Source organism: Ochlerotatus camptorhynchus, unplaced genomic scaffold (assembly GCF_037179485.1).
Source record: "Ochlerotatus camptorhynchus isolate MF236.1 unplaced genomic scaffold, CSIRO-AGI_Acam_v1.1 ptg000012l, whole genome shotgun sequence".
Classification (NCBI taxonomy): Eukaryota; Metazoa; Arthropoda; class Insecta; order Diptera; family Culicidae; genus Ochlerotatus; species Ochlerotatus camptorhynchus.
In genome coordinates, this window is record NW_027040504.1 from 1144374 (window position 1) to 1170144 (window position 25771).

The 25771-nt window shown below is 43.3% G+C and overlaps 1 protein-coding gene across 2 annotated transcripts in view; it reads left to right on the plus strand.

Annotated features, from left to right (window-relative positions):
* retm (real-time) overlaps positions 1-25771 on the plus strand; it is a 54809-nt gene that overhangs the window by 23038 nt on the left and 6000 nt on the right. Inside the window, exons 2-6 of one of the 2 annotated variants that reach the window (XM_065221260.1) lie at positions 9804-10279; positions 10340-10823; positions 11185-11443; positions 11508-11629; positions 12002-12079. In XM_065221260.1, the coding sequence (XP_065077332.1) occupies positions 9804-10279; positions 10340-10823; positions 11185-11443; positions 11508-11629; positions 12002-12079 (1419 nt within the window). The remainder of the gene's footprint in view (positions 1-9803; positions 10280-10339; positions 10824-11184; positions 11444-11507; positions 11630-12001; positions 12080-25771) is intronic. The other variant, XM_065221261.1, reaches the window with a different exon arrangement.

A 25771-nucleotide genomic window follows, 5' to 3' on the forward strand; every position in this document is an offset into this window, starting at 1 on the left:
CGCACTACATCATAAAGGAACAAGAGCAACAACAACAAGACAAAGTTATCCGATTATATCCGAGCAGAGATTTATTGTTACCAAAGACCAATTCAGCCGGTACATGGACACGACGAGATACACCGCAGTAGTTGGAACAGAAGAAAAACGGACGAATAAGAGTCTCTCAAAGCTGATTGAAAGAACCTTGAAAGTAGCATAGCTAAGCACCATCATCATCATACACATCTACACTCAGACTCTCGCTGGCAAAGAGTGGACATCAAGATCGATGGGCTGAAGAGAACCAAAACCTAGAAACGTGCCGGTTGCAGCTGGAGATTAGCACTTAAAGACATAAATATATACGCTACACTTTGGATATCTGCGGGATTGGGAAGAGCTTTTTTATGGTCGGTTGGATGGAATATTGATAGTGGAAGAGTAAGAGTATTATTGTTTCCTTCGGCTTATGTAGCACCATCCGGGGAACCAGAGGAACTGGGCGGATGGTTTATGATTGCTGGGAACTCTGGGTGTTGGTAAACAATAGTATCCCAAAGTAATAAATTCAGGGAAGTGGGGGGCTGTAACGTAGTTGGCTATACCGTTTGCTTCATAAGCAAATGGTCATGGACTCGAACCTGCACTGGAAAAAAAAAGTTGTTGAATATTACATCGAAACTGCTGCACAAAGGTCATTCCATCGGTTGTGTAATATTACATTGTACGATGTACACAAAAATTGCGATCAAATTTACATCCATGGGTGTAATATTGTATCTAGCTTTTGCAATCACATCAATATTTCATACATCACCATCGATATTATTTATTTTTTTGTGTGTACTAGATTTTTTATTTGGCGATGTGGTCGAAAGGCACAAAGGATGATGCTTCGGGAGGAGCATTCTCGTTCAACCGCCCTACAGTTGCCAGCAGAAAAACTTGACCCACATAAAGGCACTTCCATCACGCATATTGGAACGTGAACTATTACCCGTTATAGCCTCAGATTACCAATGTAAATAGAAGCAATAGGATAATCTAAAATTAAGCATTAAATTAATTTGGAACTGCAAATTGAGCATCCACAAAGTTGGCCGATGTCAGTTTTTCATGTTTGCTTTCAAGCTACTTAAAAAAAGACCACCAGATCGGAGGTTAGTTGAATCAACTCACTTAAACCGTGTATTTGCGCCTACAGAGGAACGTACACGGTTCACCCGCGATCTGATGGTGACTTGAAAGCGAACCTTAAAAAACAGACATCGGCCAACTTTCTAGACGCTTAATTTGCAGTTCAAGTGTGTTGAACTTCGTCGAAATCCAACTTGTTCTATTCGATGTCAAGTCACTTTGAACTACAAGATTGGTCAGACCTTAAAGGCCAACATAACCGGTTCAAGTGAGTTGATTCAACACACCCCTGATCTGGTGGTCGAAATACAAATGTCAGTGGCGTTTCCTTAACCTCAATCTACCTGTGCACCAACTCTCAAAACATTAACAATTATCAAAATATTGCTTGCAATGGATAGATATCGAGTAAACTAGAAGATTGAGTGTATTTTTCAACCGATTCGATTATGAATATGGCATTAAATCTGGTTTTGAAAGTTTGTGCACAGGTAAAAAGTGAGGTTAGGGACGCCACTGCAAAAAGTTGAACATTGACCAATTGAGTTGAACGCCGAATTAAAGCGTCTAAACAGGGCTTTAGCCTGAGAAATAGTATCAGTCGTACACACTAGCATTGTACCTTATCTGTGATATTGCACTGAACTGTAAAAACCGGCAACTAACCAGGATCCAAAATCAACCGAAAATTTTATTTGTATCTGTTTTTTTCTCTTCTTCTTCTTCTTTGCTTTGTTTTCCGCCGATCTTGTTTTCCGTACTGAGTACCAATGCTACCGATGCCAGGGAGGCAGCTCCCACACCTGGACCCTACCTTTAGACCCATCATCAACTCATGAACCGGGGACCAACGGCTTAACTTCCCTTCCGAAGGAAGGCGTGATCAGAGATTGTATGTCTCAGGGATTGAACCCAAGACTTTTGGGGTGAGAGGCAATCACGCTTACCACTACACCACCACCGCTATTTGAATCTATGTGTATTACGTCCATATTAATGAAATTCTGTTATTAAACTTTCCAAGTTTGATATCTCGAATATTTCTCTTAGAAATTTGAATATTCCTTGATTTTGTTTTTTTTTTCATTCGTTTATTTGAGACTCAATCACCAGATAGATTTACGGGGCCAATAGTTCATGTGCATCATATGTAGTATCAACTAAATATGCATATATTGAATGTTCTTACTGATGTTGTTTATTGTTTTTATAGGGTTTCAGGTAGCTGAAACAAAATATGACAAAGGAGAAAATTTTATGATAAGCTCTTTCCATACATGTATGATTAATGGAGTCAATGCTGTAATGATTCTTTTAGTGTTAGTATCCTTTACAAACGATCCGCAAATAGTATTTGTTTGCATCTGGCATAGTAATGAAAACATTGGTTGCGGGATTTTGTAAATCCCGGATTCGTTGCGTCTTATTTCAGTTATACTGCTTTCTGTCTAAGATGACTACGTTGTTCATGACGAGAGGAGCAACACAATAGTTGGGTAAAGAAGAATAAAGAAGGACACACAGTAAAGAGATGTCAAACTGTTAGCATCACAGTCGCAAGTATTTTTGCATTCGTACACCTGCGAGGTAAAAAAAAACTAAAAATAAATAAAATTATGTAGGTAAGGACACTGGCTCGGACACTGGTTATATTTAATAAATGATACTTGGAAAAGAGTCTGGCGATTTTATCTTTATTATTCGTATATTGGTATCAACGATCTTTTACAGTTAAGCTGGAAGCTCATATAGTGAAAACAAATTCAATTTACTGAATTTCATAGTTTAATCAGCAAAATGCTGCCAAATGTCAAAATTTTGAATTGCTGAAAGATCAGTAAAGAAATATTGCTGATTTTCAGTAAAAGGTTGTCATTTTGACAGAAGTTGGAATTGCTGAAAAATTCAGCAGCATTATTTTGCTGAAACGTGTGCTGATCTTTCATCAAGTCTAAAATCAGCCAAATTTTGCTGATTTTCGGCGATTTAAATTTGGTGTGTAGGACACTGATTAAATTTAATAAATTATACATGGAAAAGAGCCTGTCGATTTTGTCTTTATTTTGTATTAACTATCTTTTATAGAAGCTTGAAGTTCCCAGTGAAAACAAATTTGATTTACTGAGGTTAAAAGTTTTATCAGCATAATTCTACCAAATGTCAGAATTTTGGATTGCTGAAAAAATCAGTTAATAAATATTGCTGAAATCATTACTGATTTTCAGTAAAATGTTGTAATTTTGACAGATGTTGGAATTGCTGGAAAAGTCAGCAGCATTATTTTGCTGGAACGTTTGCTGACCTTTCATCAAGTCTAAAATCAACAAAATTTTGCTGATTTTCAGCGGTTTAAATTTGGTGTGTAATTTTGATGTCACAGAAAGTTTCTTCTCAAGCTGGATGAGTTTCGAATAAAGCCCTCTAGTTAAAGTCTGGACGACTGTCACCACAAAACTGAAAAAAGCTGTTCCAATCGAGCAAAGCGGTGCATTTTGACGGTTCGATTGGAACAACTTTTGACAGACGTCCATACTTTTACTGTAGGGCTTTAGTTTCGAACCCCTTTCGGATACGGTTGTGTCTAAAGTTTGCTCTCTGTTTTGTGCGTGCTTTCGCTTTCATAGTTTTCGGCTGCATTTGCCGGATAGCGCTGGCACTCTCCCTCCCGGACGGTTATACGTGTGTGGTGGATTTTTGGTTTTCTCGCTTTCCGAGAAGTTTTAGAATCGAGAAAGAAAACATGATTCATCATGTTTCAAAAATTTCAAGCATCAGAAGATTTGGCGCTACCTGCGTGGTTTGATTTTTTCTCCCGGACTAGAAATTTGTGCTATCGCGAGTGAAAATTTTGATTTCAGTTTATTTACGTGGTGATGAGAACGGCCCTGATCTATTGTTAGGGTTTTGCGATGTGCATTGCTTTTGTGCACGGAGTATTTTGAAAAAGAAAAGTGATATTTGGTTGTTGTGTGGTTGGAGTCGCTGGAGGAGGAATTGTTTAGGGATGACTAGAGAAAAATATGCGTGGAAGCATCGGGAATGCGCTCCCGGGTGTAGTGATTTGGTGAGTACGTTCCAGTTGAAGAGTGTATTTGTGGTGATGCAAATTAGGGTTTAGATGACGCATGGCTTCAAACATTTTGAGTATCCAAATAAAACATATTACATACTAAATACGCACAGGGCATCGTCTGCTGACCATTGCCGCGGGTTTATCGTGGGAGTCCCAGGTACCCGGTTCAAGCTTTAGTTGGCGGCGGTGGCTCTTCTTGACCTTCTACCCCCTGAGTAGTTAGTGTGAATAAGGGCGTCTATGTGATGTTTTGCTGTACCTGTTGTGGACATCTAGTGCATCCTGTTCCCTTAACTTGTTGAGGACACCCTGTCTTGCCTCAAAAGTTACCCTTTTTGAAGTACTAGCATAGAGGTAACTCTAAGACCAGAAGGTCCCAAAGAAACGAGCTCAACTTTTTGGCTCAGCTCTGGTACTCTCTTCGGTCCCAAGCTAATCGATTCACCTCTCGAAACATAGGAAAATCCACTAACCCCTCATTTTATCTGTCAAACTTTCATAGCGAATCGAAACAAACATAGTGTAGTACTAGAATTTCGACTAGAATGGGGTACGTTAATCGTTTGCTTGGGACCAATAGGCTAGTCAAGTAGTGAGCCAATTTAAAATCGTTAGTTTCGTATTGATTGTTGGTTCTACGTCATAATGCGGACGTGTCTAGGACACAACTCTTTAATTTTTTTAGAATATAAAACAGGCATTAAATTCAACTGTCACACCCAAGGTTTTGTTTACTGAACGAACTGCACGAAAAAGTTAGGTAAAAATTGAACTTCGTATATTGAAATAAAGACATCTGTCTTATAAAACGAACAGTCCTTATTCTCTATTTTTCAAGCTAAAAACTACAAGGGACAGCCCTATGTGGTTGTACGCAATGGTGACGTAGGACTAAGTGGTATTATATAATAAATCCGGAGTGATTTGAGATTTGGGCGTAATTGCTTTAGTAAACAAACATGTCAATCGCCGATTTCTCGTGAATAAAACCTTAATCAACAAGCTATGCCAAATGAAAGAAGAATAATTTCTTCACCTCATAATGTTATTTGTTTTCAAAATTGAGCTTTCATTCACGCGAAATCGGCGATTGACGTGTTTGTTTACAAATGCAATTACGCCCAAATCTCAAATCACTCCGGAAATGTTATTTGTTAACTGCCACATTGTGATTTGTGTAGGAATAGAAATTTGAGCGGGTTTCTCCCTGTGTATACTAAAGGGTGTCCACGATGAAATTGCCACACACAAAATTGATTCGCAAAATTCGAGTTTTCATCCGATTGCCATCAAATTTTCAGGGATTGAGAAATAACTATTAAACTTCATTTTACCATTTTACTCGTATTTTATTTACAGTCCATACGCAAATGCCCGCACCTTGGCCTTAACCCCGGCCATAAGATTCTGCACAACCTGTGAATCAACCGTTTTTTGCATGTAAACCCATACTTTCTTCAGTTCCTCGACTGTCTTCACTACCTTAGGTCGTTTAAGAAGGTGCTGCTTCATAATCGCCCAGTACTTCTCGATGAGGCGGAGCTCCGGAGTGTTGGGAGGGTTGAACATTTTCGGCACAAAATTGACCTTATTGTCCGCATACCACTTCAGCACGTCCTTGGAGTAGTGGCATGAGGCCAAATCCGGCCAGAAGATTGTTGGGACGTTGTGGGCCTTCAGGAGAGGAAGCAGCCGCTTCTGGAGGCACTCTTTTATGTACACCTGTCCGTTCATCGTGTCCTGGGTCACGAAAGGTGCACTCCGCTTCCCGCACGTGCAGATGGCTTGCCAAACCAGGAATTTCTTCGCAAATTTGGACATCTTCTGAGTGCGGACATGCTCCGGAACGCTGAACTTATCCTTGGCCGTGAAAAACAGGTTGCCGGGGATCTGTTTGAAGTCGGCCTTCACATATGTTTCGTCGTCCATGATGCAGCATTCAACTTTCGTCAGCATGTTGAGGTACAACTTCCTGGCACGGGTTTTGGCGGACTTGTTCTGCTTCTCGTCGCGATTAGGGGCCTTTTGTACCTTGAACGTTCGAAGCCCAGCCTTAGTTTTGGCCTTCTGGACAAAACTTTGGCTTAGGTGCAGCTTCTTAGCCACATCCCTAACGGAGGCGTTCGGATTTCGATTGAAGGCCCCAACTACGCGGTTGTGATTTTTGGTGTTGTACGGAATACTTTTTCCTTCACTTCTGGGCTTCCGATCGGTGGTCAACCGTTCCTCGAACCGCTTAATCACTCGCGACACCGTGGAATTCGCGATTCCCAACGTTTTAGCGATGGAACGATGCGAGAGATCCTTGTTCTCGTGATGAATGCGCAAGATTTTATCACGCACGAGCTGTTCTTTCGCATCCATTTCCGCGAGTTTTGATCACAGGACTTTAAAACTTGCAGGATGTAAATAATGCACTATGAACTAAATCCACCCAAATTTTCATTAAATTCTACCCAACGGTTAAAAAGTTAGAGCAATTTCATAGTGTGGCAATTTCATCGTGGACACCCTTTATTTAGTGTGATTGCCCTGAAAAGAACCTTTGGATATAAATTTTAGCTGGGACATGTTCAGAAATTTAACTCTTTTGGAAAATCTTGGTGGCCCTGAAAAGGGCCGATGGTAGTACAGGCTTAAAGCCTTTGGAAGATGATGATGACGTGTAGGCAGCTGGATCAGCAAATCGGACTGGACAATCGCATATTCTTCGGTTCAATGATTGGGCCCTCGCAAGACTGTCGGCCCGTCTGCTGCTGGACAGGGGTTGAACTAGTGGCTGCAACAGGTTGGAAGGCCGCAGAATATCAGTGTCCACCCAGCTAAAGCTAAACAATTTATGATCCTGTTTCACGTCATGGTTCTTCTCTAAGTCTGTTCAGATAAATTAGTACTTTTATTTATTTTCTCTACTGCGCTAAATCAAACGAGTAGAAATAAGAAGGGATGTCGGTTACGCGCTCGAATAATTGAAAATTCGATAAACATTTAATCGAATAGCTGAAAATGTCGTACAGCAGAATTGTAACCAGCAAGTGTAACCCAAGAACCAAAAGCGGTGCGATGCTAGTTTCCATTGTTATGACGACTACTTAATTAAGGGTCTTAGAAGCAGAGGGGTGAAAGTCAATTCTCTTCATCGATTTTCTCTTTTGATGACCATGGCTTCCCTAACCTGTTTTGCACTATTTCTGTTATGCTCTTCTATCATCCAGAACAACAAACAATGAATGTGTTTGTCGTCGAGTTATTAAAGAAACAGAAAGTCAATGAAGAGAATCGATCAAAATCACTTGCACTCCTGCTTCCAAGTTTGGTTACAAGATTACAACTCTGGAGAGCATTTTGTGTGGTCGTTCTGAATATGGCAATGAGTGTGCAAAATATTACGCAATTGCATTATCCCTATTCGCACACATCCGAAGATTGGAGGCGAATGCCACTTCGACTTGTTTCATTTACTAACGCCTCTCTAATGACAGTATTGGGGAAGCAGCATATGCATGCACGCAATTGGTGGATTTGTTAGTTATTCCAACGCTTTTGGACAATGCTTGACATTTACCACTTTTTCAATAGTTTCTTGTTTCAATATTTCTGATCGACAGGTGTTAAAATTATTGACATTGGTCCGGGGGCAGCTGAGTTACTAACGTTCAAAATCTTTCATAATTACGTTACATGTTCCATTTTCGATGTTCACAAATTGTACCCCCATAGAAATCACAGAGGTAGTTCTACGTCAAAAAATCATCCAGAAATGGGAAGTCGTGAAATGGGATCAATTTTCAGGACATTAAAATTCGGAAGCGGTTTTCTCGATATGGTTATTTTCAGCCCTTTTCAAATATGAGTCTAGAAATTATGTTTTTTTTTCTACTTTTTCATGTTTATTGAGTAGTTTGTGAACTGTTCTCTCTATACTTGGCAAAATATAGTTTGTTAACATTTAGGCTCTTCCGCCCTTTTCAAATGTTAGTCAAGATATGTGGTAGGCCCCAAGTCTAGCGTGACTGACAAAAGAAATGCCACTCGATTAGCTCATATACCGTCTACCTGCAGAGACAACTCTAAATAGCGATGTTCTGAATCCGGTAGCTTAGTACCCTTCGTCGATCTTCCTAGCGAAATGAATAGTTATATCCTAAAACAAACTTACAAAACAATCCTCCATTGTAATTCTGTTCCTCCCTTTAACAATGAATAATTCCTCAGAAGAAAAAAATCGCCCAGGTTAACGCACCCGTATTTGACAACAGTGATGACTGCAGATAATGAGCGATTATACTAGGCTATCTACTTTGCCTGGTTGTGAGTCCTACCAAAGAAACCATCAATCATGCAAAGAAAAACATCATGTCATCTCCATGTTGTACTGTGTTAACAGTAACACGATGCGTTGCGATTACCTACGCTTCATCGATTTTTGTTTTATTTTGGTCTTGTATATGCACGGAAAAAACAACTACCCAACGGTTGTCAAAAAAGGGAGAGGTAAACCACCCAATAGGGGTCTTCAGATGCGGGAAGTTAACGTTATGTAAGTGATGCACAACTTAATATTGAGTAGTTTAAAGTTGACGTTGGGTGAAAACAACTTAGTAGTAAGTAGTTTGTTTACCTGTGCGCGAAAAAAACAACTACTTCAAGCCTTTGAATTGAAAATTAACTTCCCGCACGCAACCTTTGACCTGGGTGAATGGAACTCAATATTAGGTACCTTTTCGTTGTTCCGTGTAGGTATATCAAGGACCACCTTTATTAGACTTTATGCCTTATTCTATCACGCTTGCCCGAACCCGTGCTCGGTCTATTGTTGTACATTGTGGAATTTTGGACCGATTCTGTCGCGCTCCACGAAGTGGAGTGGTTACGTGCGCTATTATCCAAAGATTAAAATTTATTTATACACTCCGGGGGCACCACAAGCACTTTTTGTATCCACTGAGCCGTAACAAGTCTCGTCCGTCCTACGTCATCTCATCCTGCTGCTGTGTCATTGTTAGCCTAAACTACATCCCTCCCTACCGATAGGACGATGGCAGTTAGCAGTGTGTCCTGATATGCTAGCTCACCCCATCAACCACCGGTATGTGGTGGGCGGTGGAATAATGTATGGCGGAATCTGAGTGCACATACATCAACACATGTGTTGAACGAAAGAAGCGCCTCAACCTCTCCAGATACGCCAGTGTGAGGGTTTTTCCACTTTTCAACGCCCACGCTTGGGTCGCACAGTGAATTTGGGACATTATGGGGTGTTGACTTTGGGTGGTTTGGTGGTTTGATGGTTAGATATATCCATTTCAACGCCTTCTATTCGCGCTAAACCAATCAATTAACTGTTTGGCTTTGACCTCCATTTGTTGTCCTGCTATTGAGTGACGTAGAACGCCCACAAACCGTTAATATTAATTATTTATTGGTGTTTCGTTCGGTTTCATGGTGAGCGAAGGAACGTTGACAATGTTCTGCCTAATCAATGTGAATTGCCTAGGCGAAAGGAGTGATTATATCATCCAACTAATGAACTGTTAATCCGAACTCAATTTACATATCGTTTGACGCAATGATTGATTGATGTCCTTTCGTTTTTATTTTTATTTTCCAGGCATACGAACGCCGCTTCCCTATTTGCCCCCAGATGCCAATCGTGCTGGACTGTGAAGTCATCGAAGATGCAGTCATAGACAACGGAGCCAAGCGGGAAACGAAACGACGCTGCAAGTTGGCCGTTGATGCGCCCTATCTGTTCAAGAAGATCATCGGCATCGACGTGGCTTACTTCCTTCAGATGAACTTCCTGGACATGAAGGCCCGAACTCTGAACATCGAAGCTACCAACGAAACGTTTTCGTCGAGAATTGAAATATTCGAAAAATGCCGCTACTATGCCCATCCGGAAAACCCTGACTGGACCTGCTTCGATCAGACGGCGACGTTGGATATTAAGAATTTCTTCGGCTTCGAACACTCGATGGAAAAGATGGGCATGAAGCAGTACTCGCAAACCACGCAAAAGGGCAAGGAAATTATCGAATTCTTCATCAACGAACTGAAAAAAGAAGGAATCACGCATGTGGATAGGTGAGTGACTTCGAGTACGAGTTTCGTAAACACTAATCTAACGATTTTTATTCTATGCAGATGGAAGGAAAGCGAAACTACGGAGCCCGCGGCTACCAGTACAACGACAGTATCAATTTCCAGCGAAAAACCGCCCCTTACCCGTGATAACAGCATACTGGACGCGGACTACATTGCCACGTACTTGGGCCAGTTGTCACCGCTGCAGGAATCCCAGCTGGTTCAATTCCGGAAAAAGATCGAAGAAACCAATCACGAACGCAAAGTGCCAGACTATCAAACATTGCTGCGATTCCTGAGAGCACGTGACTTCAGTATCGACAAGGCCAGTAGCATGTTGCAGGAGTCGTTGCAGTGGCGCGAGGAACACCGGCTCGATGACATTCTCAGCGAGTACAAGACCCCGGTGGTGGTGGAAAAATATTTCCCCGGAGGATGGCACCACCACGACAAGGACGGTCGACCGCTGTATGTCCTGCGGTTGGGAAACATGGATGTGAAGGGTTTGCTCAAATCCGTCGGCGAGGACGAACTGTTGAAACTGGTAGGTTTGTCTAATATTCTTAAATCTAGTACTCGGTCATTACGACGTGATGTACATATAAATCTATTCTGCCGATTGATTCGGCACTAAACAATGCAAACATGCAATTCCCAGGTCAATCACTTTCCGCATACTTAATTGCATACTGTATAATGGGACTCGTTTTCACTGAGTAATAACTAACATGCCGCAGCAACAGTTTACTGCAATCGCGACCTTCTGCTTCCGCCTTTGTTTTTACCTATATGTTCGTTCTATTCTGACTGCATTTTACGCCCACACTGAAGATAGTCTATACATACTCATACACCAATCCAATGCAACATACACTGATTGCGATTCTGCTGCTCCTCTCTTTCAGACGCTGCACATTTGCGAGGAAGGTTTGAAGCTCATGAAGGAGGCTACAAAATTTTTCGGAAAACCAATTTGGAATTGGTGTCTGTTGGTTGACCTGGACGGACTATCGATGCGTCACCTCTGGCGACCGGGAGTGAAGGCACTGCTGAGGATAATCGAAACCGTCGAGAAAAACTACCCGGAAACCATGGGCCGGGTGCTGATCGTGAGGGCACCACGTGTGTTCCCGGTCCTGTGGACCATCGTTAGTGCGTTTATCGGTACGTTTCGGTGGTACTCGGCGATCTATTCAGCGAAATTAATGCCTCCTCGTCTATTACACAGATGAAAATACCCGTTCAAAATTCTTATTCTTCGGTGGTCCGGATTGCTTACACATCGAAGATGGATTAGAGCACTACATACCAACGGAAAAGATCCCTAGCTTTCTGGGAGGATCCTGCAATGTAAGTACTAACAGTTCTGTGAGGGAGACAGTACTTGTACAAAATAAATTAACCAACTTTGAATACAACAATCCCCCAACCGAATGCCAGCAGTGGGACGAATAAATTACCCAACGCACCGTTCTCGGGGAACTGTTGTACTTTTTAAAAAAATACTGTCGAAAACTTGCATTTTGTGTAATTCTATCTTCTTTTCAATCTTTTTCTCCGACTATCGTTACTAAAAAACACTACCTTCGACTATCTTTTGTGTACTAACTATCCCATCCCTTCCTATTATCTCTAATGTACAAAACTCTGTATATCTTCACTGTCACTTCTACTACAACACTCGTGCTGCGTGCACTGGCTGCAATTATTGTGTACATGCAGCCACCAAGCATTCCGGCAGTGGCGGAACCGGTGCCATCCAAATTGTACACACGATGCTTTCTGAGCGCGTGTCACTGTGTAAGGAATTCTGATAACTGGATCACATTTTTTTTGTCTCTTTATCTTTCACATTCACACATCCGCAAGCGAAAAATGTTGATCACTTCTTCACAACGCAACACCTCAGACCACCCTAAACACCAGTGGGGAATGTAAATAAATTGGTGATCCTCATAATCAATCAAAAGTACATGTATGTTGGTAGCACTGTGACAATTATGGCTATCGAAAGTGCCGGTTTGGGGTCACAAAATTCACACAAATTAATCCACGTATCATTACGTCATCGATTGAATCCTCAAGTCTAGATAGAGCTGGAATTAGGGCCTAACAGCTTTTTTAAACAATGACTTCTCTCGATGATTTATAGGAATTCAAGGCGCGCCCACGCAAACAAACATAACCATCAAATAGGGCAAGGCTTCCCCTACCTAATGGTGATATTGAGTCATTGTTTACAAAAGCTGTTACGCCCTAATTCCAGCTCTATCTAGAAGTGATTTGTGAAGTCGCATGACTGAAGTGCCAACATTAAGCTGTCTAGAAACACTACGACTTGGATAAATCTCGCCATGCAATACAAAAATATGGATTATTCGAACACCGTTTATTTCATATATATAGTTCTTATAGTTCTTTGTTAGCTAAACAGCCTCACATTCCTAAAATTCAAGCAAAATTCCCTTATTGAAGTTTTGAATGACATTTATCCAAATAAAGAAAAAAATGGCCAGATATGAAGTCAGAGGACAAGCAGAAAACAATTGCGATGTTTGAATTAAAGAATGCAGGGTTAACTACCCCATTTCCGGCCTATTCAGCAAAACTCACACTAATTCTTTCTTAATCTAGCGAAGCTTAGCACCAAACGGAATGTTATTATTACTGATGGCTTCCAAATGTATTTACTTTTCTGTACGTACCGTAAGATTTGATAAAGAGAAACCAATCGTTGAGATATTGTTAAAAATCTAACACTGCTTCTTGACGCCAAACTCGGCCTACGGATTCTAAACTAGGCCTAACGCATTGAAACGCCAATGAATTCACTTCGGCCTATCGGATGAAGATAAAGATTGATTCGGTCGGAGCGCTTCATTTGTAATTGAGAATATTGGATGCAAACATTCATATCGCGCGTTCATATTGACTTCGTTCGGTAGCATTTGAAGTAAAGTATCCTACCAAACGCATAATTTACCTGATAACGCTGAAATCATGGATTTATTTAATGTTTTCTGATTGATAGGCCCAAAATGGGCGCTTAGGCCGAAGTAGTTCTGTCCCTACTTTATCTCGTAATGTCGTCAATATGGATTTGGGTTGAGGAAATTGTAAAGAATCAGTTGGACGTTAGACTTAAAAGTGCTACTGAAATATTTACTAAAGGGTGTATTCGTTAAAAATAGCACACACATATTTACTCATCAAAATTAAACCGATTATCAGATTTTCTTGAAATTTTCAGGGAATGAAAAACTATTAATGAGTTATGATTTAAAAAATTGTTTTATTCTATTCCGTCTCCCATCCCACCTTCCTTTTTGCGAAGTTCCGTCTTCATAATTGCCCAGAATTATTCAATTGGGCGAAGTTCCGGTGGGTCACAAAAATGAATCCGTTGGCTCGGTAACACTCCAACACGTTTCGAGCGTAGTGACAAGATGCTAGGTCAGGCCAAAACAGAGTTGATCCTTTGTGCTTCCTTATGAATGGCAAGAGACGCTTCTTAAGGCACTCTTCCGTGTAAATCGCACCGTTGATTGTTCCGGAAGTTATGAACGGAGCGCTTTTTTCACCACATCCACAAATCGCCTGCCAGATCAGGAACTTCGATAATTTCTTCTTTCGAACATCCTCCGGAACATCGAACTTAGACTTGGCAACGAAATATTCTTACCCAGGAAGTTGACGGAAGTCGGCCTTGACGTAAGGCCGCGGCCAGGGTAGACGCGACACGCGACGCGACGCGATGCGTCTCACGCAAGAAATAATAATAAATAATAAGATTCTTTTGAATTGGTCGCGTCGCATCGCGAAACGCGTCTACCCTGGCCGCGGCCTAAGTGTTGCAATTTGATGAGCAACTTCGTGTAAAGTTTCCGGGCGCTGGATTTCGCAGTAATGTTTTGCTTTTTATTCCGGTTTGGGGCTTCTTGCACCTTGTAACCCAGCACGCTACATGGTTTTCTGCACAAAACCGTCTGGCACCTTGAACTTTTTAGTGACACCTCGAATTGAAATGTTTGGACGGTTCTTGAACTATTGCACCACTTTCCTGGACATTTGACTGTCCATTGGACCACTTTTACGACCACTCCCTTCCTTCCTTCGGGCACTCAGACGCTCCTTGAAGGTTCTTATCACACGAGCCACAGTTAAAGGGTGATACGGTCAAAATTTGGTCAAGGGAAAACGCGTGTAAATCGGTGAAATCGTTTATTTAAAAAATCAAATTAAATTTATTTTTCAAGTTCAATTAGTATAAAATTCAGGAAAAATATTCAGTTAGGCTTCCGCTTTTCAAAATCCGAATTGCCGGACCTTACGCTTGACCCCATGCCATCAGATTTTGTACAGCCACCTTGTCCACCTTCTTCGCCGCAGAAAGCCAGTTTGCCTTGAACTGCTGCTCGCCCTTAGCAGTTTTTTTGGTCTTCTTTAGGTTCCGCTTGACAATAGCCCAGTATTTCTCAATTGGGCGGAGCTCTGGCGTGTTGGGAGGGTTCTTGTCCTTGGGAACCACCTGCACGTTGTTGGCTGCGTACCACTCCATGGCCTTTTTACCGTAATGGCAAGATGCCAAATCCGGCCAAAACAGTACGGAACAACCGTGTTTCTTCAGGAAAGGCAGCAGACGTTTATTCAAACACTCTTTCACGTAAATTTCTTGGTTGACAGTCCCGGAAGCTATGAAAATGCTGCTTTTCAAGCCACAGGTACAGATGGCTTGCCAAACCAGATATTTCTTTGCGAACTTTGACAGTTTCATGTGCTTGAAAACATCTGCTACCTTTCCCCTTCCTTTTGCCGTATAAAACTCCTGTCCCGGAAGCTGCTTGTAGTCGGCTTTGACGTAGGTTTCGTCGTCCATTACCACGCAGTCAAACTTCGTCAGCATCGTCGTGTACAGCCTCCGGGATCGCGCTTTGGCCGTCGTATTTTGTTTATCATCGCGATTTGGAGTCACTACCTTCTTGTAAGTCGATAGTCCGGCTCGTTTTTTGGCTCGATGCACGGTTGTAGACGATACACCCAGCTTATTTGCGGCATCTCGGAGAGAGAGGTTAGGGTTTCGCTTGAAACTACCGGCAACTCTCTTTGTCGTCTCAGCGGCTTCCGGTTTTCGATTTCCCCCCGATCCAGACTTCCTGGCTGTCGACAAACGTTCCCCAAACACTTTAATTACATTTGTAACGGTTGATTTGGCAACTTTTAGCGATTTTGCCAACTTTGCGTGCGAGTAGCTCGGATTTTCGCGATGCGCGAGCAAAATTTTGATACGCTGCTCTTCTTGCTTGGACGGCATTTTGACAACTGAAGAGTGAATTCCAAAATCAAAATAGGAGCAACATTCTACACACACACACCTTCAAAATGAGGGGTGTTCAGGTTTTTTAAATGCAAAATTGAAAGAAATACGTCAAGTTGATATTGACCAAATTTTGACCGTATCACCCTTTAGTTAGTTATCTTTATTAAGGAGACTTTCAGCCGAACGCTGGTTCGTTTCAGGGAACCCCTGAAGGGGGTCCTCAAGTCACAAAGTTGAAAAATTGAGGAGTGCCAATAGGGGACACTTCTAAAAAGAGAGGGAGGGTTCCTGAGAGGAGTTTCTTGATATAGAAATGCTGTCTTTTTATGCTGTTTCAGCTGGTGGGGGTTTCTTAGGGTGGTTGACAGGGGAAAGTTCAAGTTCGTAGCGATGGTCGTGGTTATTGAAGGTGTTCGTGATGGTGTTAAGCGGTGGTTGTTTCTATCCGCGGTATGCTGTGATGACTCTATCGAGTGAAGTTATTTCTCGCGGAGAAAGGCCAATAGCGCAGCGGAGAGATACCGTTTAGGTCTCTGGCTCCTTGGTATTGTGGGCAGTGGCATATCAAGTGCTCCACCGATTGATGGATCTGGCATATTGGGCAACGTCGATGGAATTCGCCATTCCCAGCAATGTTGTGCGACATTCGAGTGTGTCCTGAACTCAGTCTAGACAACACCACTTGAGAACGGTGACCAGGTAGGTCTTCCCATCCGTGCGTCTCTCCTTTTATCTTACGGATGAAAATACCTCTTCTGCCTAACCAGTCCTTGCTCCAGTTTTCCCATGTAATTTTTAACAGCCAATTTATTAAGTCTGGACCTGGAACTTCGCTTGTCAGTTTGTTCATTAGTCGACCAGAAGAGGCGAGGTGGTCGGCTTCAACGTTACCCTGGATGCCGCAGTGGCCAGGTATTCAGGCAACGGTGGTGTTGGGTGGAGCGGACTGGATGATGGCCTGGATCCACGGGTGTGTGGGGTACTCGGCGTCGAGGGCGGCTACAACGTTGGCTGAATCCATGAAGAGCACGATGGGTTTATTAGACGTCGTGGTGATGGCGTCGTAGTGCAGTGCACTGGTCGGGAAGACTGTGACATATACTTATTTCGCGGCCAGATATCCCAATTCCGGTTCTACCTTGTGCGACAGAACCATCGCAATAAAGGGTCCTGTGATTTTTATATCGACGATTTATAAAGTCCATGTGTGACTGGTTCACGGCGAGGGTGTTAAAACCTGCTTTAAAATTATTCTTCATTGTCGAATCGATTGAAATTTTGGGCAGATTCCAACCCCTGGCTCCACACCAGTGAACCGTGCACACTGAGGGTAGCGCCTTGTTGGCTGTGCTGGCGAGGAGCTGGTTTGCCTCCTCTAGGAGGAACACTCCGTCGCTCGAAACAGTAGTTTTTTTCCAGACACCCGACGGTTCGGCGGCAGATGGTGAGTGTGATGAGACGGTCGAAGTGGAGGACACCTCCTTTGACGCATGCTGCTAAACCCGGGGTTGACGGGAGAAGGCTAGAGGTGATTCGGATTGCTCTTTGATATACAGGAGTGAGTTTCTCGATGAGGGTTGTTCTGGACATACAGGTTAGTTCAATCCCGTAGGTGAGTCGTGTGTCGATGACAGCTTTGTAAATCCGGATCCGGAGGTGTCAATTGTTGTCTGGGTGGCGTCTGGCGATCGAGCGAATGAGGTTTAACCTCGACCGACATTTAGATCTCACTTCATCGAAATGGGGTACGAATGAGAGGCTGCGGTCAATACAAACTCCCAGAATCTTAACAGATTTGTGTTGCGGTACGGCCTGAGATCCGATGGTGATCGGTGACGTCAGAGATCGGTGGTTGTGAGAGCAGATGTGCGCCGACAGCTCGAAACCGGCATCGATGCTCCATCGGTGAATATATTTGACGACTTGGTTTAACCTGATACAGAGGGTTTTAATTGTACTTTTGACGGCCATTAGTACAATGTCATCGGCGTAAACAAAGATGAAGACCTCCGCTGGCAGGTTGCTAAAGACTCCATTCATTTTAATCAGGAATAAGGTGACCGCAAGGACGAAGCCACCCGTCTCTTCGCGGAACGTGTTCGATTGGTAGTTGCCGATTATAACCTGGAAGGTCTAGTAGGTTAGGAAATGTTAACAAAATGTAGGATGTGGCCTTTCAAACCCCAATCTGCTAGTTGTTTGATGACATCTGGCATCCAAGCCGGTTGTAACTCTAACACCAGAAGGTTCCGAAGAAACGTGCTCAACATTTTGGCTCAGCTCTGGTACTCTCTTCGGTACCAAGCTAATCGATGCACCCCTCGAAACATAGGAAAATCAACGAACCCCTCATTTTATCTGTCAAACTTTCATAGCGAATCAAAACAAACATGGTGTAGTACTAGAATTTTGGCTAGAATGGGGTACGTTAATCGTTTGCTTGGGACCAATAAGCTAGTCAAGTAGTGAGCCAATTTAAAATAGTTAGTTTCCATCGGTTGGTTGTACGCTTTCGAGACGTCCAGCGTTGCCAATTCCACATGTTGATTCTTTTTCATTGCATCGTGGAGCGCCTGACCGAGCGTCCCAAAATATGTGTTAGTGCCATGCCCTGGACCGAAGGAGACACAGTTGTATTTGCAACTCTAAGCTTTTTGGCGATCCATCGTTATCACCTCTGGGCTCTTCTCGTCGAATTTCCTATCAATGTGCCATCTAGAAGACTTCGCAATGCCCGTTTCCTCACCATCCCTGTTCCTTTCTGTTCGTGCGTAAAGGCAATTCAATGATGTTTGCTTTTAGTTCGATTTTCACATGTCCAAAGTAGTTTTTTTTTTAAGAATAGGATAAGAAATCTAGAGTTTCATTCAATATGTACGGCATTGTCAAATGTGTGGTGGTCAAATTCTAAAGAGAGTTCCATGGGAATTCCGTGAAAAAATACCAAGGGATTCGAATTTTGAGAGCACAATTCCAACGGAATTCTGTGAAGAGTTTTAAGGGAATCCCAAGGGTATCTCGGGAATAATTTCTATAGAATTCTAAGAAGAATTGCAATTCTAAATTCAGAAGAATTGCAATTCTAAATTCAGAAGAATTTAGAAGAGAACTCCAAGATAATTCTCAGCAGATTTTCAAGACAATTCTGAGATAAATTGCATGGGAATTCTAAGGAGAATTTAAGTGAATTTTTAATTGAATTGTGGAAGGAAATATTGTTGAATTATTGGAAGAATCATTAAAGATTAGAAGAGAATCACTGATTGAATTCTACAAATTTTATGAGGTTTCTGCAGAGAGAACTTCAAATTTATGTTAGCTGGAATTCACGATCCGGAAAAATTAGGCTCTCTTAGTAATGACCCATTTAACCTCAGTGATCACTTCTCTTGCTCAATCGCATTCAGGTTTATGCTTAAAGGGTGTCCCACATCAAATTGCATCACGGAAAAAACGCTGTAGAAAATTACCTAGTTGACCTATCCTTTTTAAACTTTCAGACAATAAAAAATAACCCATAAGTAAGCTTTTGGCATATTTATTTAATTCAACTTCAATACCATAACCGTACACTCGCACCTTACGATTAACTCCACTCATTAGGTTCTGTACAACATCTGGCTGCAGCTTCTTCTGTACGAAAACCCACTTTTTCTTCATGTCTTCCTCAGATTTGACCTCTTGCGATGCTTCCGTAGTGCCTGCTTCATAATAGCCCAGTATTTTTCGATGGGCCTTAGTTCCGGTTCATGTCCTTGGGTACGAAAGTGACCCCGTTGGGTTCGTACCACTCCAGGACAACATTTGAATAGTGGCACGAAGCTAGTCCGTAGGGCCCTCGTGTTGCTTCAACAGAGGAAGCAGACGCTTCTGTAGACACTGCTTGAGGTAGATCTCCCCGTTTACAGCCCCGGTAGTCACGAACAGCGCACTCCGTTTGCCACATGAGCAGATGGCTTGCCAAATCATGTATTTCTTGGCAAACTTTGAAAGTTTCTGCTTTCTTACTTCCTCCGGAACATCAAACTTGTGCTGGGCGGTAAAGAACAGTAGCCCCGGAAGCTGCCGGAAGTCCGCCTTGACGGCTTCGTCAGCATCTGGGTGTACAGTTTCCGGGCCCGTGACTTTCTCACCGTATTTTGCCGTTCGTCACGATGTGGAGCCTTCTGCACTTTGTACGTATGCAGTCCCTCCCGGTCCTTGGCTCTCTGAACGAAAGACTTGGACAGATTCAACTTTTTGGCCACATCCCTGACCGAAGCATTGGGGTTCCGCTTGAACGCTTTCACGACACGCTTGTGCTCCTGATTACTAAAAGAACATCCATTCTGACCGCATTTCTCCTTCCGTTCGATGCTCAGAGTTTCGTAGTAACGTTTAATCACACGACTCACCGTTGACTGCACGATTCCGAGTTGTTTTCCGATGTCCCGATGAGAGAGTTGAGGATTTTCCATGTGCTTGCACAAAATCAATTCGCGACGTTGCTTTTCGGGTGACGCTTGTTGGAAAAAATAACTGCGATAAAAATACAGTGTAAACAATACAGTCTAAACTACTTCTACCCAAATTTTCAAGAGAAAATACACGGCGAATGAGAACAACCCAAATTTGAGTTTAGTTCACGCATAATCGCCAAAAGTGCAGGAACTCAGCGATGAGTAAAATTTGTCTCATGCTTTCCTGTGGAAAACCTAAAAAATCGGCCGGAAAATGAGGAAATTGACGAAAAATTTATTCAGTCTCGGAGTAGTACCAACAATCAATACGAAACTAACGATTTTAAATTGGCTCACCACTTTAGTAGCCTATTGGTCCCAAGCAAACGATTAACGTACCCTATTCTAGTTGAAATTCTATTACTACACTATGTTTGTTTTGATTCGCTATGAAAGTTTGACAGATAACATCAGGGGTGTGTGGATTCATGCAGAACATGCAGGGGTGAGTGAAATAGCTTGGGACTGCTTGGAACCGTTGTTCTGGTACTGAGTGAGCCAAAAATAATAATGATTTTCTTCCGGACCCAGTGGTCTTAGAGTTACCTCTATGGTAGTACCAATAGACTGAGTGAATCCAATCTTTACTTTTCTCAAATTCGGGAATTTTTCCCTGGAAAAACCTGGGAAAACATTAGGCAAATTTATTCATCGCTGAGTTCCTGCACTTTTGGCGATTATGAGTGAACTAAACTCAAATTTGGGTCGTTCTCATTCGCCGTGTACCCAATGGATAATTTTCTACAGCATTTTTTCCGTGATGCAATTTGATGTGGGACACCCTTTAATGTAAATGCATATTGCACAACCGAGAAATTGATCAAAATTCAGAGAAAAACAGAGAAAATGATAATCGGGATTTGCTGGTCATAATCAAGCCTGAAAAATGTATAAATAACATTGGAGACTGTACAATATTGTTATTCCAGCATCTTGAAATGATATGAGCTAGTTTGTTTATTTATCATGTTGTATTTCAAAGTGTTTTTATGTTACTTCATACGCGAAGTTCGCGATTTTCAGAGTTGGTTGGAAATGCTATCTAACACAAGGGATGGTATTGTTTTGCGCCAACTTTTTTCTCAGTGTACCTCAGTGTGCCGCATCTGGCACGGCAGTGCCAAAAAGTAATTGTACTGACTTTTGTTTGCTTGTGAATAATGAATTGTTTGGCAATCCGGTATTTTGACAACTCTTGATTTGGTTTTGTTTTTCGAAACCTGAGAACTCAATCGACGACGACGATTTTGGGCGGCCGGAGCCGGAAAGCGACAGCGGTATAGAAAGTGGTGCACGCTTTGTGCTAGTCACGACTGTCGGATCTTCGGAATCGAAAGGCGCTAAGCGGAAAGCCATTCCAAGCGACGAACAGACGAAGAACACCAACACACCAATGAAGATGATCAGAGCCATGAAGCAGCTGTACAAACCACCGACGCGACGGTAGAGGAAATAAATCGGTTGAAGGAAACGGAATATTTCTACCACTCGAATCTGTTCCGTCTGCAGGTGGAAGGGAGGTAAAGGTAAAGGTGTTAAATTATATTGAGCGTTGGTTGGGTTATTTCCGGAAGTTTTTGAGGACGGTAAAAGATACGAACAATGAACGTCCTCTGAAGGATGTGGATTATGAAGGGGTTGATTGCCAGACATCGTAACCGAGACTATATGCTTCAAATCACCATAGGTAGGGGCGGTGAGCTTCAATATTCGGAAGCAAATGTCGTGTTTTCCACCAGCTGATAAACACTTAGCGTAGCGTTGTATGGCTCTACGACGGTGGGAGAGACTTTGTGCGATGGAACGACGGAGAACGGGTTCATGATGCGATCCGGGTATTCTTCTCGAATCTTCGAGATCAGTAGCGTGCCCATGCCTGTGGAGAGGAAGGTATTTTTCCTACTGAATTCCGCCAACGTTACAAAAGATTTAAAATTTACCTGAGCCAGTTCCACTGCCGAGCGAGTGCGTAAGCTGAAAGCCCTGCAGGCAATCGCAACCCTTGGATTTCTTACGGACAACATCCAGCACAGAATCCACCAATTCGGTACCCTTGGTGTAGTATCGTTTGACCCAGTTGTTATCAGCACCGGATTGTCCGAAAACGAAGTTATTCGGTCAGAACAGCTGTCCAAATTGATGGCAGCACTGCGCCATTCAGCATCGCGCGTTCATTCAGTCAGTGTAAAAGCAACTGAACAACCATTCATTGTCGTGCAAGTGGATGAATTGGCGTTGACGGCGACTCTGTAGCTCTTTACTTCTATGAGAAAATCCATAAGCAAACGTCAGACTGTGCGTGAAACATGGCGGACTTTGTACTATCCTTTCACTCAACCGAAAATTCACATAAGAAACTGTCTATATTTGCTGGAAGAACAAATTTTTCGACGGTGCCGTCAACGCCAATAAAAACCTCACTTGAGATTGTTGTCTTGACCAGTAAAGACGTGTTTTATTTACTCTTCTACTTTACAGCTAACAGGTTATGGGCCTGTGGAGTTAGTTATTTTGTTTTGTGAGAAAAGTTAACACGCTTCATCAAGTCGATAAAAAAAACAAGTGCGATTTATTTTTATTGAATTTGTTCGAACATTTGATTCAATAAAATTGAGCGAACGGGAATCGCGAAGCTTACGAACGATAATTATGATTCGTGGAAATTGGAAGTCGAGTTTCTGTTAGTGATAGAAGGACTTTGGAAGTACGTCTCGCCGGGAGTGAAGCCGGGAGCGGCTGCGGAAGGTGCAAATGCGACGGTGCTGGCTGCCTGGGACGAGGGAGACCAGAAGGCGCGCGCAACGATCGGTCTGCTGCTGTCAAGAAGTCAACACGGGCACATTCGGAATACGAATTCCGCGAAGGCAGTGTGGGACAATTTGGAGCGGCAGCACCAGAAGAAGACGCTGACGACCAAAGTGCATTTGCTCAAACGGATCTGCGACATGAACTACCACGATGGTGACAACATCGAAGAGCACCTGATGGAGTTTGAGGATTTGTTCGAGAAGCTGGCTAACGCTGGTACAAAGCTAGACGAGGATCTTCAGGTGGTTCTAGTGTTTCGAAGTTTGCCAAATTCGTTCGACGCTCTAACGACGACGTTGGAAAACCGGTCCGGCGACGATTTGACGCTGCAATTAGTGAAGGGGAAAATTATCAACGAAGTACATAAGCGGCGGAAATCGTCGGTAGTGGATCCGGTTGTTCTGAAGACGGACGATAAGAAGAAGAGTGTTGTATGCTTTTATTGTGAAAAGCCCGGACATATGAGGAGAGACTGCACGCTGTGGAAGCGGCAGAAGAACGAAGGTGGTGCCAGCAGTTCTGAAAGGGGTGAAAACAAAGAGAAGAAGATTTCAAAGCAGCAAGCGAAGGCTAAAGTCGCGAAGTCCGAAGTGCAAGGATTCGCATTTGGTGCCAGTGAAAGTGCGGTCAAGGACTGGATTGTCGATTCTGGTGCGAGTTCGCACATGTGTGTAAATCGCAAGTTCTTTGTGTCGCTGAGTGAACCACGAGCAGATACGCCGAAATCGGTGACGGTTGCCGATGGCAAGCGAGCAGCGGTGAAAGGTGTCGGATCGTGCATGATTTGTTGCTACGGTGAAGATGGTGACGAAAGGGAAATTTCGCTCAGTGAAGTGCTATTTGTTCCTGAACTCGATATGAATCTCGTGTCGGTTGGCAGGCTGGTGCAGAAAGGAGTACGAGTCATTTTCGACCAGAAGGGTTGCACGATTGCGAGTGGGGACCGAGTTGCTGCTGTTGCGCTGAGAAGCAAGGTCTCTATCATCTTCCAATGGTGGAACGAGCGAATGTGGCATCGGATCAGTGTCACAAGAAGGGTTGCATCCATGAGTGGCACAGGAAGTTGGGACATCGTGATGCTCAAGCTATCCTGGATCTCGAGCGGATGCAATTGGCAACTGGTATTAAGGTAAATAGCTGCTCTATTAATACTACTTGTGAACCTTGCTTGCAAGGAAAGATGGCTAGGCTGCCATTTCCCAAGAAGGCGAAGCGGAAGTCGAAGGCGATTTTGGACCTGGTACACAGTGATTTGTGTGGACCGATGAATACGGTCACGCCCGGTGGTCGGCGATATTTTTTGACCTTGATCGATGACTACAGCCGTTATACCACTCTGTATTTCTTGTCCAAGAAGTCGGAGACGGTGGATGCTATCCGAGATTTCGTGCGCAGTATGAAAACGCAATTCGGTAGGCCGCCAAAGATAATCAGGTCTGATCAAGGAGGAGAGTACCGTAGCGCAGATATGGAACGTTTTCTGAAGCAGGAAGGTATACAGCAGCAATTCACGACAGCATACACGCCACAGCAGAACGGAGTCGCTGAGCGCAAGAACCGTTCGCTGGTAGAGATGGCGCGGTGTATGGTCATAGAATCTGGATTACACTATCGGTACTGGGCCGAGGCGGTCAGTACAGCCAATTGCTTGCAGAACATGTTGCCTACGAAGCCGGTACAGGAGACGCCCTTCGAGATTTGGTATGGTTCGAAGCCGGACATGAGCTTGCTGCAGGTGTTCGGCACAGAGGCGTACGTTTTCATCCCGAAGGAGAAGCGAACGAAGTTGCAGCCGAAGGCAACGAAAATGACTTTCGTTGGATACTCCCATCAGCATAAAGCGTGGCGTTTTATTGACTTGAAGACTCACAAAATTGTTTTCAGTCGAGACGCTCGTTTCTTGAAGTCGAATGAGGATGTCCAGGATGTCATCGAGGACGAATTGCTTCAGTTACCCCCGTTGCAAGTAAGGCCGAATAGCGGTGAGGAACTGGAAGAGTCGGATGATTCCGATACTGAATCCGAAGTGTCGGGTGAAGAATCGGATGAAGACAGTGACGAAGTTTTTCGTGGCTTTGAAGAAGAATCTTGCGAAGAAACGATGCGTGGCCTTGAAGATCGGAGTCTCTACGAAGATGCTAATGGTAGTGAAGTGTTCCGCCAGGATGATGAATCTATCTCTGTCCAGGAGGAGTCGGCTCGCTTCCAGGGGGAGCAATTCGTAGAAACACCTCGTCGTTCTGGAAGGTTAACCAAAGGTGTTCCACCTGAGCGTTACTTGGCAGATGGCAAGATGGTTCAGTGTCGACAGGAAGAACCTCGCACCTATCAAGAAGCAGTAAATGGTCTTGAATGTGACCGTTGGAAGGCTGCCATGGATGATGAGCTGAAGTCTCTGAGCGAGAATGGAGCCTGGGAGTTGACAACATTGCCATCAGGAAGCAAGGTAATCGGATGCCGTTGGATCTACAAGAAGAAACAGGATGAGCAAGGTGAAATCATACGGTATAAAGCAAGGTTAGTTGCACAGGGTTTTACTCAGCGGTATGGTCTTGACTACGACGAAGTTTTTGCTCCGGTCGTAAAGCAGGTGACGCTTCGTACACTTCTAACCGTCGCTGGACGTGACAGAATGCAGGTTAGGCACGTTGACGTGAAGACTGCATATTTGAATGGTGATCTGGAGGAGACTATTTACATGCGAGTACCACCCGGACTGCGCGTTGGAAGTAACACAGTTTGTCGGTTGCGTAAGAGTCTACTTTGAGGCAATCAACAAGAGTTTGGAACCAAAAGCTGAATGATGTTCTGAAGCGACTTGGATTCAAACAGGCAGACGCTGACCCGTGTCTGTACGTACGGAAGAGG